Source organism: Anarhichas minor, unplaced genomic scaffold (genome assembly GCF_050575085.1).
Source record: "Anarhichas minor isolate MPS153535 unplaced genomic scaffold, ASM5057508v1 ptg000055l, whole genome shotgun sequence".
In the NCBI taxonomy this organism is placed as follows: Eukaryota; Metazoa; Chordata; class Actinopteri; order Perciformes; family Anarhichadidae; genus Anarhichas; species Anarhichas minor.
In genome coordinates, this window is record NW_027466501.1 from 4299347 (window position 1) to 4318523 (window position 19177).

Here is a 19177-nt window from a genome sequence, read left to right on the forward strand (position 1 = left end):
CTTGATATGAACTTTTTGAAAATGCATAACTTGAAATTACCTTTTGGAAATTTGAAAGAGGGAAATTCAAACCACCTAAACTCAGATACATGGTTTCCAAAATGAATAGTGATTCAATTTCACAATTAAGTGTTCAGTTCCAAATATGATTTAAATCCATATTGCCTTGCTTTGCTTCCATATGACATGAAAGCGAGAACTCCTTTCATTTATAAGATTGTTTGAAATGTTAAATCTACGTGATATAGCCTTATTCTTTAAAAAAACATTCATCCCCAGCAGAATGTATTAATAACTGATTAACCCTAATATTATATCAGCAATGAATGATAAACAATATCCTTGAGTTTGTGGTTTCAGAGGTTACCTCCTACTCCTGATAGGAAATGTTTACTTTCTATTGCTTTTTCTCTTTAATGATATTGTCTTCATCTCTCACCTTCTTATTTTCCTTCTCTCCTCTCCCTTCACCTCAACAATTCTCCTCGCTTTCTCTATCCCACAATGCATTGTGTTCACTCGTTGGATCATGGACCAAAGCGGTAAGCCAAATACCGAGTAGGACGGACATTAGCAAACTTCTTTAATGTGATATACTTTTACTTCGCAGTAATATTTGTTGTTGTATCATCTCTTCAAATAACGACACATCATCCTCTCCCTACACTGTTATGCTACGACGTAACATGTTGTTCCAGAGTAGCGTTAAAGCTAGCGTGGTTCAGGCTAACGTTAGCTAGAAGCTAGCTAGCGATGGAGTAACGCTAGAACACTTGTGCTTACAATAAGTTAACGTTAAATTATAAATGAACCTGTAAGGTCACATGCACTTTTCACAACACGTTTAGACAGTTACTACCGTATAATAAATGGCAAACGTTTCATTTCCACATGTTAGTAGGCGTAACCGCTAGCTTCGATTGACTTGCTCAACGTTAGCATAATGCTAACTAATCTAACGTTAGCTAAGAGCTGACAACTAATTACATGTCTTAAGAACGTTTGCTGATATTTAGTGAAAGTACTTAGCATTCACCGGTGAAAGTACTTCGCGTTAATGCTACCCAAAGTTACTAGACATCAGATGTTACTAACTTTGAGAGTGTCATTCTTGCTATATCCCAATCACGGTGATGATTCTTCTCCAGCAAAATAAGGACTTGTCATTTTGTAAATTAAGTTTGAGCCTTGTAAGGTGCCTCTGTCACACGCCGGGTCTCGGTGCTTGTTGTACATCCTAACTTGGACCATCATTTCCTGAAAGCCAATTCTAAAAAATCGCCTATCAGTCGGATTTCCCGTTTTCCACTGGTCATTTTAATTATGTAATATCATTAACAAAAATCATAACAAACGGGTGCACCTCTGACTAATTGTTGTCATTTCCTTTGAGTACATGTTGTATAGTTTTGTAATAATTACACTACAAGACTCTAAAGCAGTGTTTTGTGTACTACCTTTTTCCCCAGCAGACAATGATCTTCAAGGAAGTGATGGATCTGGGAGTTTGGGTGGCCCAGATGTCCGCAGACGAATCCCCATCAAACTCATATCCAAGCAGCCCCTAAGGAGCAAACCTCCGCCCCGCACCCAGAGACCCAGCAGCCGGCCATCTAAAAGTGAGGGTGGAGAAACCGGTAGGCACATTCTGCAGTAGCTAAGGGTGCTTTCACACCTAAACCATTTGGTTCGGTTTAAACAAACCCAGGCCTGTTTTCCCCGTAAGTACGATTCATTTGGGCTGATATGAAAGCTGTCAATCGAGCCCTGGTGCGAACCAAACAATTGAACCTAGACAGCCTGAAATGTTGGGTCTCAGGACGCTTCCAAGCGGACTCTGGTGCGTTTTGTTTGTGGTGTGAAAGCAAACTAACCAACCACAGGATTTTATGATAGCAGACATGTGATTTTAGCATGATTTCAAAAGTTAAATTACTAATAAATACATCTACTGATCGTGAAGTCTGTTCAGGAAGGGATCTACTAATCTGTAAAATGCCATATATATATATATATATATATATATATATATATATATATATATATATATATATATATATATATATGCGCAAATCATTTGGTAACTATGCTATACACGAGGGTGGCTTTTTTCTCTGATTGATAAATCTAAAGCTGGTAAAAAATCTTTTGCTACAATCAAACTCTGTACTTTGTGAGTCACCAGAGTTGGATTTCCCCGCGTTGGTCCTTATGATGCAGGATGACAATTGCTAAAACTGTCCAATCAACAAGTTACCTTTCAGTCTGTAGAACTTCATGCTTACTCCTCGTACTCGTTGGTAAAATGTCAGTGTGAACTAGGGCTGGGCGGTATACCGGTTTTAATTTCCCGTATGATATGAATTTTTCATATACCGTCATACCGGTGCACAGCCGAAACAACTTCTGTCGCTCTTCAACAGGCAGCGAAATATATTGTTCGCCGCTGAGGGTGCTACGGTCGGAGCTAGTTGTCTTAGCTGTATTGAGAGGGACCCCTAGTCATGGTTATAACTTTATAACAACAATTAATAACCCACAACTAACGCTCTTTAACAGTGAAAAACACCACGACACAACAGTTTGTGACACATAAACCATTTGTAACACTAATAATTGTACATTTATAAAATTTCACCGCCGAACTGCATGCTGGGTACAGCTCGCTAACAACAGTCTGCTAACAGCTTGGAGAGGCTCTGTCGCTCCAGTAACGTTACATTAAAGAACAGAAAAGAGCGATGCAGGATGAACAAAGACTGAACAACAAAATATATTTAGGTCAGACACATATGCAACGCTGATTACCGTAATATGTGTGGTATTTGTTATAAATGTACGTTGGTACATAGAGGGTGATAAGAAGCTGTACATGGAGGGGCTTAGGACCCAGGGGAATGTAGGTGAAGGAAACAGGAAGTGACGGAACGGAAGACACGCCACACAAACAGCTGTTCACCGCTCGCTGGCCGGTTGGCCGGCCGGTTCTTTTCGGCGTTAATTAATTAATGCTTTAACGCAAAAATAAAATACCGTGATGTACCGTGAAACCGCCAGAGTCTTACAAAATACCGTGATCAATGCATTTTTGGTCATACCGCCCAGCCCTAGTGTGAACATGAACTGCACCAGAACTAAAATGCATCAACGTATCACTTGTTTCCCCTCTAAGTCTGGATCAAATGAACCCAGCTACAGGTGTTCCCACTGGGAACATCTGGCTTGCAGTGGAGCACAAACGAACAATGACAGTACTCACACAAACAACAAAGAGATGTCATCATGATGTGTAAGACTTTAGCTGTGGCTCAGTGGGTCAGTCGTTCTTTGACCACAATGTTGGCGGTTTGATCCGCGGTTACTCATATGTATATGACCATTCTAATAAAAGTGTTAGCAGTTAATGTAATGAATGTTTTAGATGTCCTTGTTTTACTTGGATTTTCTTAACTGGGGGTCTCAGGACTAGGGTTGTCACGATACCAAAATGATGACTTCGATACGATACCTGCCATAAGTATCACGATACCCGATACTTACGATACCAGAATTCGATACAATGCCACACATACGATACGATACTGGTATATTTATCTATAATGGTAATAAATAAAACATCTGTATGGTTCCCTTTTTTACCAGCTTGTTCCTGCCCAGCTTTTTGAACACTTAACAAATGGCATTAATATTAGTATTAGCCTACAGCAAGATATTAATGAAAACTACATGGTGTCATGATTGCTGCTGACTCTGCTAGCATCTGTCTGACTGTCTGTGGGAGTGGGTGGATAAACAATGCTTCATTTACTTGCATAGTGAGTTTGATATTTTCACTTCATATTTTATCTTAATTCATGGAATAATTATTTTTCCTTAACTAAAAATAAAAAGAATTGGCTCAAGATCCACCCTCAGGCTCCACCAGCATGGAGCCATTTTGCATCAATTGTGTTTCATTTAGTACACTTGTGTGTGCATTGTGAGTTTGTGACCTCATCATCATGAGGCTTGTCCTCAAACTAGGCTAAGGCTACTCCTGTTAGGCTGTATATGGGAGATTCGGGGTGTTCATGTTTATAATCACATTTGCTTACCTGTTGTTCGGGGTGTCTGTCTGAAAGGTGCTTTGCCATGTTAGACGTGTTGCCTCCCTGTCTGTGGCTTTGAAACACTTTTTGCAAACGGGTCTCTGTATGTCAGTGGGCTTTCCTTCACTGTCTGCAATATAGCCAAAGTACTTCCAGATGATACTTCTGCCATCTTGTTTTTCAACAAGCCGAGGACGGTCGGCAAAAGCCTACTCAGGACTAGGGTTGGCATAAAGTGTCATTTCTAAAAGAAAATATAAAGTGGGGTTGGAGTTTCAGTAATAATTGATATTTTGTTGTGTCAATGCTCTTTACATTTACACGTGAAAATGACAAAATCACATTAATTTGCATTCGCAAATATGGGACGGATAATACAAAAGAATCATGATTACATTTTGAGAACGATATAAAAAACACGTAAACCAAAAGGAAAAATCTTTGGGGGGAAATTAATAAATAATTACATTAAATAAGATTGACAGAGATAAAATTATATGAATAAACTAAAATAAAGGAGACAAATTCAATCAGATCCTAGAAATAGGTGCGTATCACAGTTCTTCCTTATCGATCTAACTCTTTCCTGTTTTCCTGTCCACCACTCTTCTTTCACTCACATGTTCATTAGAATAATAAAACAGTGCAAGTATAAGCTAGTTCTTTAAATTATACTATGTGGTGACATGGTGCAGGTTACCTTTACACCACCAGAGGGTGCCAGCGTATCACCCATAGTGGCCAGAATTGACCTTTGACTGCAGCCCAAATAATCTACAGAAGACCTTGCACACTATAATAGTTTCCTCAATCATTGTATCAAATGCAGTTTTCCATTGTGACGGACTTCGCCACCTTTTATGTGATCTTCCAGTCAATGTTGATGTAAATGCTGTATTGACCAAGTGAAGCTGAGTTCTCCTGCTCGCTGAGCCGTGCCAGCAGTGCCTACATGTCAGTATAGGAACTCTGAGGAATTTATTGCTTCAATCTACTACGTTTACCATTAACACTGATTAAACATCCACATAATATGTGAGGGATTTTCTCTTTAAGGGTAAATATCTCCAATTAAGGCTGCCTTGTTTTCCAACAACACTTTAAAGTGTATCCTGTCAAAACCTCAAACAGTTTGAAGTGTGATCTCCGAGAAAGAAATACATTTTAGTTGTTTATATTCTAGAGAGTACAGCCTCATCAGGGTCCTTGGTCACTGCTTTGGAGACAACTGAATTAGACTTTCTGCATTACATCATTAATATTTGTCTCTTGTGTGTTACAGATAACTTTGGCTTTAAGCAGGAGGAGAGGTTTGATTGTGGAGCTAAATCTGGTGATGTGTTCGCAACTCAGAGGAGATTCCCCCAGGCACTGTTTTGGGACTATAAGGTACAGCACCTGTGGGGAGTAAAACGACGCAAAAGCGTCTGCAGCGTTTAGACGGATATGAATGACGAACATCGCTAATGTCTTTCATGACGTACACGACGTCTCCCCTCCAGACCATCAGAAGCGTTTTCCTGATGGTTTAAACAATTCTCTTCCTAGTGTTCCCGGTGTTCTCAGATTCAGTCTCAAAGTAGCCAAATCCTCAGTAGTCCTCATTGTATCCAAGTAACTCTAAATGATTGTGTGTTGATGATAGTTACCCGTGTTTCTCTCCCTCTTTTTCAACAGTTAAATTTGATTGGCGAAAGGGATGAAGTACCAATTCACTTTTGTGATAAATGTGGGCTTCCTATCCACCTATATGGACGAATGGTAGGTATTATCGCTGAACTGACCTTTCTCTGCAGGCAGACACAGAAATGTTCATGTGTAACTCTTGTTCTCTGACTCCTCAGATCCCCTGCAAACATGTCTTCTGTTATGACTGTGCTTTGCTTCATGAGAAGAAAGGAGATAAGATGTGCCCTGGGTGAGATTTCTGGAGACATTTTAACATTTCAATGTGTTTCAGTGGATATGGCAACTCCTTCCAGTTTTGACATCATTTATTATAAATGCAGGATCTTGAGTGGTGAACCGCTAGTGGTGTAACGGACTGTAGTTGATCTGTGATCATACGGTTCAGCACACATGTTAATTACACACGCAGATTAAAGACAGTTTAACCATCGTAGTGTGAAATACGGTTTTACTGACACCCTGATAGCGCTTCATTGTGAACAAGTCCTTGTTTGAATGGGCAGGAGGAGAGATTATAACGTTGGCAGCACCTGAGCTAACAGCTAACATATGGCGGTTCTATTGAGTTACATTATGATGCATTCATGCTCTATTCAGTAAAAATGAGTGTTGGGAGAAGGTCAATTATACGTCATCATGATGTGTTCGATTGTAATCATATACAATGTCGTATGTGGTGAGAAACTTAACAAGTCCAGTTGTTTGAAGGAGATGTTTTCACAGCAATATGAAATAGATATAAGAGATGGGTTTATGATCTGTTTAACTTCCGAACACTAGCTCTAAGCACCTTATAAAAAGTAAAGCAATAACATATAGAATTTGTGATGGTCTTGTATAGCAGCTTAAAGTTCTATTTGCTCTGTGTTCAGCCTCACCATGTTCAACTGCACAGACCCGGTGCAGCGCATCGAGCAGAGCCTGCGTGGTTCCCTCTACATGTGCAGCGTCGTGCCTGGTTGCAAGCGCACCTACCTGTCTCAGCGCGACCTGCAGGCCCACGTCAACCACCGCCACGTCAGGGTGGCCAAGTCGTCCGCCGGCCGACAGGAGCCCGTGCACCTGCCCCCCCAATCCGAGGTCTCCGACCGTTTCCGCGTGCATCCGCCTCACCTGCCCAAGAACCACGTTCACCTGCCCAACCCGCTCCAGCACAGCAGTCACGACCCCTACAGTCAGCCGCCCCCGCCCACAGCCCACGAAGCCCCGCCCCCGACCGCTCTCGGTCCCGAGACATTCCGCATCTCCACGGTGACGACCCGCAAGCACAGCAATCTCATCACCGTGCCCATCCAAGATGACTCTTCCTCTAGGGAGCCCCTCTCTGGTGGGCCGGGCCCCGCTCAGCCACCACACCACCACCCGGGAGACTATCCTGGTCAGCCCCCTGTAGTGTCCCACTCTCACCACATGATGGCCCCACCGCAACAACACTTCGGCCCCCCACCTCCCCCGCCTCCTCCCATCAGCCACCCCATGCAGCACCCTCCCCAGGCCTCCGGTACGCCACACATGGTGTACAACCAGGCCCCTCCTCCCCCCATGTCCACAGCTCCTCCACCAATCACTCCGCCGCCAGGGCACATCATGGGCCCGATGCCCCCCTATATGAACCACCCGCCCCCAGGACCGCCACCACAACACAGTGGCCCTCCAGTCAACGCCCCCCCACCTCATCACTACAACCCCAACTCCATGCAGCAGTTCCCCGAAGACCAGGGAACCCTCAGTCCCCCTTTCAGCCAGCCAGGAGGGCTCAGTCCCGGGATGTGGCCCGCTCCGAGAGGGCCCCCACCACCACGAATGCAGGGTCCTCCCCAGGGCCAGATGCCTGGACCTCACCACCCAGATCAGGGCCGCTACCGGCCTTATTATCAGTAAACTGCCAACTAAATGAACAGGCAACAACCTGCTTCATTCAGTTCCATGCCACGCGTCTGAATAATGTGATAGTAGACCTCAGGGTTTTAGGACTTTCATTTTGATAAGACCCCCCCCCCCCCCCCCAAATGCAAATGTGTATGTGCTGCACATTTTAGTTAAATGTACTGAACAATTGAATTGGAATAGACTTTGAGAGGAGCAGCAATGTCCCTTTTTTTTTTTTTTTTATAGCTTATGGTAAATATTTCTGTATATATGTCAGCTGAATTCACACATATGTACTGTACATTGAAAGACGCCAACTATGTCTCAATAAATTTTTAACGGCAGATGTGCATCTCATCTCTGTTTGATATGACTGAAGGGTCACCAGCTGGTTTGTTGAGAACAATAATTAGCATTTAACATTCAAAGCTTTCTAAGAGGACATTTGGTTAAAACCGGTTTTATGAGGGAAGACCCTTCGAAAATAAAAAGAAATGTTACTTTATAAGACATGTCTGGTTCTTTCTAAGTTTACGTCCCCAGGTTCAAGTTGTAATTCTTGTCGTGTGTTTTTTGTCAGTTTGCTTTTCAATCAAAGTCAAATGAACACAACATGGTTCGCTCTAAAACGCCGTGTTTGAACTCTGTCCGGTGCCGTAGAGACTACAGGTCTGCTGCTGTGTATCAGGGATCAGCTGATCCATTCTCAGCTGTTTGTCTTCAGGTCCTTTTTATCGCCAACCAACTTTTAGAAAAAGGTTTCAAACCTAGTTCTGTGTCTCAATATCTGAAGTGCAGTGACGCCTTTGTTTATCTCGGCCTATACATTTATCTTATGTTTATGAATAATTTGAATCGTCTTTGATAAACCTTCGGATAGTCCCAGTGGTTTGAACCCTGCTACACATTAGTGGAGTATTTGACACACTGAACACATTTATAACCTCATTATGCCAAAATATTTCATATCCTCATTTTCTATAAAAAATTATATTTATGTTATGCATTTATTTTTGGTAACTGTGTCAAAGGACAGTACAGTAGCAACAAGTAACAGACTGGATCACCTATAAAAACATCACTTCAATGGACTTTAACCTAAACAACTTTTCAAAATAAAACTCACTCACTGTATACACAAAATAGTTGTTTTATTAATTGTGTTGTGGTAGCATGAAGAGAACAGCATTTCTATTAAAGGAATGTTCCTGGAGGCGGTTGCTCTCCTAGAGTTTGCTCTCTGTTAACTGCAACAAAACAAAGTGTGAGAGGTGTTAGTTTTCAATTATGACAGTCGTTGCATGCATAAAAAGGAAATGTAAGTTTCTTTATGAATTGTATTTCACTTAATTTCTTTGATTTGTTTTTTAGTTCGGCTCTTTAAATCTTCCGTACTCATCAAATTATATCAAGGGAATTCAACTTTTCACTATAGTGACCTTTATGACCTTTATGACCTCTCCTCCAAAGCCAACCGGAGTCTAAAGCTGACACCTTTAGCTCCATGACTGATCGTTTCTGTGCTGGGCTTCTGCATGCATATCTAGTTTGCTTAACAAGACGCTAGTATTTGTCGCGTAAATAGCTTCCCTTACCACACAGCCTTGACTTTTGTCTAGCACATGCAGCATGGCGTCATGAAGGGTCGGGAAGAACATGGAGGTCAGAATCTCATCATCGAAGAACGTGCAGCTGTGTAGTTTCTCCAGGATGCACGCTGTCAACACACGGGAAACGTTCAGTTTTTATTATTCACCTTGTGCTCAGTGTGCTGTCACTGAATCTAAGATGAGACTCACCATCACAAGAAACAATGTAAACATCCACATCAACATGGATGAACTCTTTGAGTGCCTGTGGAGAATACAGAGAGTTGAGAAACTGTCGGTGTATAGAGTATAGAATTACGTAATGCAGCTGATGAGACATGTATACAATGGCTCTACTTTATTGCAGCGACAGTGCTGACCACCTACTTATTTGGGATCTTGTTGCATACGGTGAACAGTGATACAAGCGATCTTTGGGACAGTAGAGCGTTGCAACAACAGAAAACAGCTCAGAAAACAGTTTGTTTACAGAAGTTGACTGTATTTAAATTTGACCTTTGGATTGTTCATATTGTTACGGCTGTCACTGCTGTATTGCAAACACTTCCTGCTTTTCGGTGGTGAACCGACGGAAGGCTTTTAGTATGAAAGTGCACCAGGAACAGCAGTTACAATTTATGATGGGCTGAAATAATTTATCAATGTATCGATCAGTTCATTGAGAGAAAATGAATGGGCAACAAACTATTTTTATACTTGAATAATTGTTTAAAGGTATAATGTCTAAAAACAACTACACCTGTGCTATATATTCTGTTGAGTTGTGTCATAATCCCAAATGTTTCAATAAATCTTCAAACCAAGGAAATCTCTAATTTGAACCAAGGTAACGGTTTCATTTGGTCAATGAGGTCATATCTTCTTTGTGCACGCGTCGGCATTGTGGTTGTCTGTGAAGCTGTTGTTTTTAGTCAGTTTTAAGTCCCATTTTTACCATTTAGATCTTGGTCTTTTTTTATATCTATATTCAAACCGGAAGATGGCTGTGAGTCATCGGACATCTGGATCTGAAGTTATCAGAGAAACAAGCTGAGCAAACGTCAGCGGCAGCTCCGCAGGGACGTCCTGCTTCTGACTTTTAAAAAGAAACTGCTTTGTTCAATTTTCCAGTTTTTAACGGTAAAAACTTTACTCGTCTTTGATTTTAAATAGAATTTTTGGGGTTTCAAATTTTGGCCAGGCGATTTGAACACGGCACCTTGGGGTTTGGGAAAACATTTTACAGAGCAAATGTCTAATTGAGAATATAATCTGTAGATTAATTGATAATAATCAGTAGTTGCAGCCCTAGTCGTATTCGTAGAGACTGCCACCTTCTCGGTCTACACAGCAACAAGTTGACATTAACATTTCAGTTTTAAATAATGTAAGGGAGGAGAAGTGAAAAAGCAGTCCCAGGGGACTGGTTGGATGAAAAGGTGGAGGTGGATACTGTGACATCCTACACTTTCTCCGTCACACGAGCATCTATTGAGCTCCAGTATGTTGGAGCCTGCTGAATGACTGTACCGCTTTGAGTCCCTTCAGAGCAGAGATGTCCAGGAAGGACACGGCAGAGAAGTCCAGGATCAGGCTGTGGAGGTCCACTCTGGGAACAGTGTCGTTACCGGGAAGCTCGGCTCTCCAGTCCATCCGGAAAGGAAGGTGCTTGAGGTCAGAGGGCTGATCCAGCTCCTCCGCGTCCATGCGAGACCCATCAGTCCTCTGGCGGAATAAATCCCTCAAGCCTCTCTGATTGACAGATGTAAGAAAGTGGGCTTAGAGCTTTTGGGGGAAGAACACTTTGAAGTAGTTTCTAGTATATTTGAGGTCTCACCTCTGTAACATCGTCCTCCTTTTTCAACAGTTTCTTGATTTTCCTGAGAGCCTTGTTCCTCTTTCTCAAAACCCTAAGCGGATTAAACCCAACCTGGAACAACAACGTGTTGATTATGTTCATACAAATGTATTTTCTGGGATGCAGAGTGGATGTGTCGTACATACAGCGTCTACCAGCTTGTCCCTGAAGAACTCAATATTGGCAAAGAAGATAGGCGAGGGTATCCTGAAGATTTTCACTCCCTTCGGTTCGAATGTCTGAGAAGGGAAGCGTCACGATAAAACAAATGTGATTCAGAGAGATGTCGCAACATGAACTGAAACTACTCAACAGTGTTTAAATTTTTTGATTTCATTTGATTTAACATGCTTACATGCATGTAGTCTTTGCGATCTTTGTAGAGGTCGGTCCCTGGGATGTTAGCTAGGACGGAACAGCGGGGGCTAAAAAGACATGAGGTTTAAAATTGTTTTACAAAATACTAGAATTAAATATCCGTCAAATATTAGGCAGTAAAGGACACTGTTCTTTGTACTTTAAATACCAGGTATCTAGGAAAAACACGTGGGGCTTAATTCATGTTTTTTGAGCTGCTGCTTGGAGTCCTTTTTCTTTTTTTCCATCAGTTTCTTGTTAAACTTGAGTTCCCACCTGTATGGAAGTCAAACAGTAAATTGGTGGATGCCCCTTTAAAGGGACGCAAAACTACTTTAACTGCTCTATGCAGGGTGTTGATAAGATTTTTCATCCACTGCTTTATATCCATTTTTTTCTCATCATTATCTCCGCCAGATTATGTATTCAGTTGTGGATGTGCATCTCTGTGTCTGTCCACGGCTAATCCTGCATACTGGAGCCATCAGCCTGATATTAGTTGTGGTCATTTATGACTGTATGCTCAAGTACCTCCCTTTATTGTAGTGATTCACACTTTCTGAAAATGTATTGACAACAGGTTTTATTGACTGTTGTAAAACGTTGCTGACGGCTGACTCTTTGCTACTTTTCTGCTGAGTGAAGCCAATGCAGAAGTGTCTTAAAACGTTCATTCTTGCTAATGGCCACCAGGGGGCGTCTCCTCTGGTTGTATAGAAGAAGTCTATGAGAAAATGACTCTACTTCTCTCTTGATTTATTACCTCAGTAAACATTGTAAACATGAGTTGATGGTCTCAATCTCTAGTTTCAAGTCTTCTTCAATACAGCATGATGTTCATTTAGTACATTATGGTCCATTTAGAGTCAAACAGACCATAAAGCAGGGGATGCTTTAGGGCGGGCTTACCGTGATTGACAGGTCGCTGCCGCTACCAGAGCTATACACGGCGTCTCTACATCACTCCTCCACATTCCAAATATAGTAACTTCTGTTCATTGGTTGCAAAAAAACAAGATGGCGACGGCAAATATTTTGTAAAAGCACCAATAGTCAACCCTATGATTTTGTCGCAATATCGATATCGAGGTCAATATATTTTTGTCAAGAATGTGGTGATTTTCTCCATCCCTCAGCCCTATAACATGCATAGCAACACTATTGAAAACATTGTTCTCCCATCATCAGGACATTGTGATTATACATGAGAGCACCACACAAGAGGGCTGCCATCCATATGAAAACATCCACATCTGAATTGAACTTACAAACCCTACCAGCCTTTCACATAACTTTGTCATCAGCAATGAATTTAACAAATGCTGCGAAGGCAAACAAATACTAGCCAACACTTACTGCTAGTACCCCAAAGGTGGCACATGTGCCTAGGGTATCCTAGCTAAACACAGCCAACATGAAGCGTTACGCAGTGTAGTCACGCAGTGTAGTTACGCAGAGAGCTGCATAGATGGAAATGTATCTGTTGCATGAGACGTTCCGGTGAAAGACGTGTCTGATAAGTTTGCCGTCTGGCCTTTAATTCGGTCGTTGAAATTAATATCAGCCTTAACTTGTGTCCTTACAATTGAGTCCTGAAGACCACGGTGAGCAGTTCCACCCCCAGGCCCACTGCCAGACCAAGATCCAGTCCCAGCAGGGTGGCACCCACACATGTTCCCATCCACACCACCTTCAGACAAACAGCTGAGGTCAAACATTGAGAGAGAACAGACTGGGCCAAGTAAATAACCACGTAAATACGGTACAGCTTGGCTTTGGCAGTGAACTATGAGACAACACCTACACATTCTGGTTTGTCCCTCCTCCACAAGTACGGGATTTCTCTGAATTGCATCAACATGCCCTTCAGGTTGACGATGACCAAGGCACCCAGGACAGACTGGAGTGGGGCCAAATATTAAGGGTATATGTAAGGGGGGAAAAACTGACTTTTGACATAAAAATGTATATTAACAAAACAATTAAAATGCTATACATATTGGCATAAGCCTTTACATTACAGAGATCAGTCTCACCGTGGGAAGTGGTTCCAGCAGGAAGCCAAGTGCCACGGTTACAATCATCGCCATCATGGCTGAGATCAGCCCTGCAATCTGCATTTGTAAAAAGTTAAATGTTTCAGCATGCCAATGGAAGAAAAGAATGTCATATAAACCAGATCGTAACGTTGCAGTAAACCTTTTTGGAGACAAAAATAGCTGCGTGTCGTGAGCTAGTAAAAGGTTGTGACCCAGGAAACAGTGAGGTTTGTTTTCTGACCTGTGTTTTGCCTCCCGAGCTCTCCTGCAAGGCCGTCCTGGAGAGCGCTGTGCTGGCTGCAAATGACCTGAAGCTTGCACCAAATATGTTGCTAACCCCAAATGCAATGAGCTCCTGGGATGGAAAGATTTTACCTTTTAATTTGACTTTAATAATTCAGTTTGACCTACTTGTATTCATGCAGCACAGGAAAGCTCACGTCCAACCATGAGATAAATGCAATATTCAACGTGATTTTATATCTTAATGACCAGAATTACGAGGAGTCTTATTCTCGTATACTCGCACGGTAGCTCACCTGGTTCCCATCAATGGTGTAATCATGTTTGATAGAGTAGACTTTGGCCACAGAGAAGGCAACAGCAAACCCCACTATGGCTATAGGAAAGGCCTCCACAGCACTCTCCTGGAGGATTTCCATGTTGGGCGCAATGGGAGACTCATACCTGCAAGATAAATTGTGCATTCAGATCTGAACAGTGGTGGACTGTAGCTGAGGACATGTCAAGTTCAAAAATAGTGGGAAATTCTGTCTGCTACAATTATCTGACAGCTGTGGTTACTTTTCATATTCAGACTGTACAAATGTGGGAAAACCCTTTAATAAGTAAAGGAGTTCTAAATGACCTGAGAAAACAGCAGCCTGCCTGATTTTGACCTATAATCTACTGAAGACGTGTAGAATTGATACTTACCCACTAACCATTTTGCCAACAACATCAACATCATATCTCGTCTTGAAGTTGAACCCATAGGACACGCCACAAGCTATGACGGTCTGTGTTAGGCAGCAAAGACACCAGAGAGACAAACAATTTTCAAATCCCAGGTATTCCTTGAATGCTGTGTCATTACCACACACTGATGGTTTTAACTAACACATAAACTGTTATGCTTGGGAAAATAGTTTGTAAAATATATGTGTTTTCCAGTTGATAAATTAAACTGTGCAGGAGGCGTGTCTTCCTTTATAGGGGACATATCATGCTCATGGTCCTACTAGACCATGTTTACATGCTTTAATGTTCAAAAAACACATTCTTTTTCTCATACTGTCCGTCTGAATGTACCTGTATATCCCCTCTTTCTGAAACGCCTGTCTCTTTAAGGCCCCCCCCCCCGAAGCCCAGCCTGCTCTGATTGGCTTGCCAGAAAAATATGGTTCTCCTTTGCAATAGTAGTTCTCAAGCCTTGGGTGGTTTATTCTAATGAGCTTGCATGTATTGTATGATGGGGAGCAAAATCTGAATATCTTATAGAATCACATTTCTTCTGATATGGGAAGCCCACAAAAGGCATGCTAGTCTTATTTCACAGTTTGTGGGTTGGCAGGTACTCCAGACACCCAAATATAAGTGCACAAGCACTGAAAAAGTGAGCTTTTCATGATATGTCCCCCTTTAAAGTTTCCCTCACCATGACAACTTCAATGGGGATGGGAACAGGCAGCTTGGCTTTGTATTTGTCATTGAGCTCCTTCACGATGAACACCACCACCATGATCAGTATGGACATCACCAGGTCACAGATGTTGGTGGAGGTGATCTGGACAAAGATCTTCTCCAGGGTCTGCGCAAAAGAAGCAAACACTGTTTACTCAGCAGAAATGATCACTTTATCCAAACTAGGTGTTGAGATATCTGCGAATCTTTGCCAACATCCTAAAACAACGGAGCTGAGTGGAATTTACCCGCCAGTTTAAGATAGCTGTCTAGTTTTGCTTGTGCTCAGAACAACTGTTGGCTGTTCTACAAATTAGTTTCCAGAGGATGTAACAAATGCCATGGAAGTTAGCAAATAAAAACATGAGCTTAATTCCTTGCTTTTAAAGGAATACTTTGATATTTTGGGAAATACTAATAATATTTTCTATGAAGCAAAATGGGACGACAATCTGCTTTTCGTTTTGCAGCCCTGTTGTATAATGACAGTAAAATAACCTTGAAACCTTCTTCAAAGTTGAAACCTCAACTTTCTTGCTATGAGAAAGACAATTGGCACCATTCTTATGTCCGTGTGGTAAATATGAAGCAACGGCTGGCAGCCGGTTAGCTTCATTTAACCTAAAGACTACGGATGAAACAAACAAGATACAAAATGTGAATTGGTGGATTTTAGAGGTGCTGGTAGGTCCTGGACAGAGTCAGGCTAGCTGTGCTAATTATTGTGCTAAGCTACACTAACTGGCTGCTCTTCATACAGCACAAACTCTTGACATACGCGTATTTCCAAAAATATCAAACAATGACGAAAACATTTGGAGTTGCCAATCTCCGCTAGTTCCAAATTTAAAATTGCATAGACAATATTACCAACACTGTCAGACACATCCTGGACTTACATATATGACAGAGAGTGGACCGCTGATGCCTGGGACGGTCAGCCCTAACACAAACTTGAGCTGGGACACCAGGATGTGGACGGCAGCTGCTGTGGTGAAGCCGGACACCAGAGTGTCGGACAGGTACACAACAATAAAGCCCACCTGCAGAACGCCCATTGCCAGCTGCATAGGACAGGAAAAAAATGAGAAGAAGAAGCTTGAAAATTCTTCCTAGAACACGCAGTATGCTATGCTATGCTATGCTATGGAGTCAGATCTACCTGGAATATCCCCATAAGAAAGGTCACAGAGGAGGCCACCAGGACTCTCTGCTGGTCCTGGGTCAGGCCCTCAAAGCCAGTGATGTTGGCTGGTGGTCCTTCCGTTGGGACCAGGCGAGTCACCACAGCTCCCACCATCAGGCTCAGGACTGGGAAAGAGCCTGTGGGTGTGGAAGGGTGGGGAGACACTGTTAAGCCATATTACACTAAATCTTATCTCCTCTTGTCAAGATGATAAGATCCATAACTTTTCTCAACAGGCCTTTTAAAGTGAGATGTTTATGCTTGATAACAGAAAAACTGTTTTAAACTTGGGACAGTTGAGGACAGCTTTGTGGTAAACAAAGAGCTACACATTTAGGAAAATAAGCAGTTTTTTACTTGTTATAGAGAAAAAATATATATTTTATAGTGACTCAGCATTGCATGACATACCTACAGATATATGTCTTGAAGTACCGAGGAAGAAGTATGTTAGCATGGGGAAGAAAGCTGTGTAGAGGCCGTAGCTCGCAGGCAGCGAGGCCATCAGAGAGAAGGCCAGTCCTGAGTGAGACCACAGCAAAACAACACACAATGAAGATTTTAACAATGGGTATTTTGCATGTCAAATAAAGAAAAAATAGGTAACTAAAAGAAGCAAAATCAGTGACCAATACTTATTTTTGAATGTCAGTATTTAAATTTGATTGAAACGTCTGGTAGATAAAATTTGGTGTAGACCATATAGACTGTATATAACAAGTGGATGTAGTCACAGTGACTTCACCCGTTGGTTTGTAGGCTGCTGTTTTAATGCCTCAAGTTTTGTCCATCTTGTTTTTTTACAACCAGAAGAGACACAAGAGGGTTATGTGCGACCGAATGCTGAATAAGACATTTATGGGTGAACAGAATGTTACAATTAACTTTCATGAAGTGAAAACATACTGTGAAGACGAAAACACGGACAATCCCCAGACCAGACAACACCGCGGTAGCAACCTGTCAATCACCGTGTAGCCCCGCCCTAAAGCATACCCTGCTTTATGGTCTGTTTGACTCTAAATGGACCATAATGTACTAAATGAACATCATGCTGTATTGAAGAAGACTTGAAACTAGAGATTGAGACCATAAACTCATGTTTACAATGTTTACTGAGGTAATAAATCAAGAGAGAAGTAGAGTCATTTTCTCATAGACTTCTATACAACCAGAGGAGTCGCCCCCTGGTGGACACTAGAGAGAATGCAGCTTTAAGACTCTTCAGCATTGGCTTCCCTTTTTAGACCCGGAGGTTGACCAGACAGTTGACCAAAACACTCAAGAGTGTGCTTTACTTTGTATTTAGTTGACACTTTTTATTTAGTAGATGCTTGTAATGACTATGCAAGTGTATTAAACTTACTTATCTATTCTATACAGCTGTTCTTGCACTTCCTTACCTTTGCTACTACGACTTGTTTATTTCCCTGTGTGGGATCCATAAAGTTTGATCTTATCTTAAACTTAATCTCTTAGATGCAGCAATGATTTTAATTGCTGTTGCAAGCAGCCATATGAGAAGTCCTCTTACATACAACACTGTCTGAAATGAGCAAAATGCTAATTTAAAAAAGGAAATATCTTGTTGACGATTACTTCAACGGGTAAAATAATCTCAACACAAAATTCATATTTTGCGTTGATATGCAGTGTTTCTAAGTCAGCAATCTACATTCTTAGGCAATATTCCGTGAAAATGTTGATAGGGTACAGCAAAAGTAAGGGTGCAGGTCTAGATAATAGATGCATGTATAAGTCAACAGTATTTTTCTTAAGGAAGCATTGCCACAATTCTTTCCCTGACAGTTGGCCAAATGGATTTAGTTTTTCGGAATGCACCAATAATGCTACTACAGACTGAAGCTCTCACCTTGCATAATGGCCACCATGCCAGTGCTGATCCCAGACACCACATCGCCCAGCAGCCACTCTCTGACTCTGTAGATCCTCATCCAGCCGATGATGGGCAGAAGAGAGAGCGCCGCATTCTTGGCACGTTTCGAATCACAGCTGGATTTAACAGATATAAAAAAAAGCTCTAGCACTTTGTTTCCTAAAGTTAGCAAAGAATTTCCCTCACAATTTTTACTAAACCCTCAGTCATAGACATTTGTTTTGCTGGAGATTTAAAAACGAAGATTAAGTCAGATCAAAGACGAGGATCTGAATCTCTAAAGAAGCAGGGTTCTCTTACGTCAGGTACTCTCTCGCATGGTCCAGGATGGTTTTGCGTAGCCTGTAGACTTTCTCATGATCTTCAGCCAAGCTGTCCTCTGAGTACACGGGTCTGGCCACCGCATATTGTTTCCTCAACGTCACCATCCTCACACCTCTGGTGCCGAGGAATGCCGGTCAAATGTCAAAGGTTCTGGAGGAAAGATCCCGAAGAGAACCTTTGCCCGTATCGTTCCTGTGGCCGTGCGTCCTGTGAGGTTTATCTGAGTGTATCTAATCTGAGATCAATCTCATCCCTGGTCACTTGGTTCCTTTCAATCATTAACACAGATTTTATGATTCATTGTGTTGATATGTCATCTCATATTCCTTCCGTTCTTTAGTGAAGACACCTTCAAGCTGAGATCATGGATGAGAGGTATCCCAACATGTTGAGATTGTTGTTGTTTAGTTAGTTTCAGGGAGCAATTTCAGTTTGAAATGTTCATTTTCTTTTAGAAGTTTGCCTTTTACATAATCTAAGACTGAAAATTCAGTTTAGGAAAACAAAATGTACTCATTCCATAGTCAGTGGGAGTTTAAATGAAAAGGGACACGGCAGGTTGGTTTCCTGAAGTTTGTCAAAAAATGGAAGCAATGAG

General features: G+C 41.8%; 2 protein-coding genes across 4 annotated transcripts; one reads left to right on the forward strand and one right to left on the reverse strand.

The window, feature by feature from the left end:
• The first annotated feature begins 427 nt into the window (after positions 1-427).
• cbll1 (Cbl proto-oncogene-like 1, E3 ubiquitin protein ligase) lies at positions 428-7990 on the forward strand. 3 transcript variants are annotated; one of them, XM_076076065.1, is made up of 6 exons: positions 428-542; positions 1473-1637; positions 5371-5477; positions 5766-5849; positions 5933-6006; positions 6650-7990. In XM_076076065.1, the coding sequence occupies exons 1-6, from the start codon at positions 530-532 to the stop codon at positions 7656-7658; spliced, it is 1452 nt and encodes a 483-aa protein (XP_075932180.1). In that variant the 5' UTR covers positions 428-529; the 3' UTR covers positions 7659-7990. The 3 variants fall into 3 exon arrangements, with proteins under 3 accessions (XP_075932180.1, XP_075932179.1, XP_075932181.1); XM_076076064.1 differs by having other exon boundaries at positions 512-542; positions 1470-1637; XM_076076066.1 differs by having other exon boundaries at positions 512-542; positions 1470-1619.
• Positions 7991-8872: 882 nt separating this feature from the next.
• slc26a3.1 (solute carrier family 26 member 3) lies at positions 8873-18683 on the reverse strand. The gene is made up of 19 exons (XM_076075985.1): positions 18556-18683; positions 18232-18371; positions 16770-16880; positions 16335-16495; positions 16072-16236; positions 15147-15299; positions 14426-14508; positions 14029-14176; positions 13731-13844; positions 13487-13564; positions 13255-13350; positions 13034-13140; positions 11449-11518; positions 11240-11332; positions 11082-11165; positions 10766-10987; positions 9446-9500; positions 9242-9363; positions 8873-8893 (listed from the first exon to the last, which is right to left on the reverse strand). The coding sequence occupies exons 1-19, from the start codon at positions 18681-18683 to the stop codon at positions 8873-8875; spliced, it is 2151 nt and encodes a 716-aa protein (XP_075932100.1).
• Positions 18684-19177: the final 494 nt, after the last annotated feature.

Excerpts from the sequence above, each read along its gene's own strand:
- cbll1 (XM_076076064.1), top strand. Across the intron at positions 5,478-5,765 it reads CACTGTTTTGGGACTATAAG|TTAAATTTGATTGGCGAAAG; the intron begins GTACAGCACCTG and ends CTTTTTCAACAG. Across the intron at positions 5,850-5,932 it reads TCCACCTATATGGACGAATG|ATCCCCTGCAAACATGTCTT; the intron begins GTAGGTATTATC and ends CTGACTCCTCAG.
- slc26a3.1 (XM_076075985.1), bottom strand. The coding sequence starts at position 18,683 with ATGGTGACGTTGAGGAAACAATATGCGGTGGCCAGACCCGTGTACTCA. Across the intron at positions 18,372-18,555 it reads CATGCGAGAGAGTACCTGAC|CTGTGATTCGAAACGTGCCA; the intron begins GTAAGAGAACCC and ends TGTTAAATCCAG. Across the intron at positions 13,141-13,254 it reads GGAGGGACAAACCAGAATGT|GTGGTGTGGATGGGAACATG; the intron begins GTAGGTGTTGTC and ends GTTTGTCTGAAG.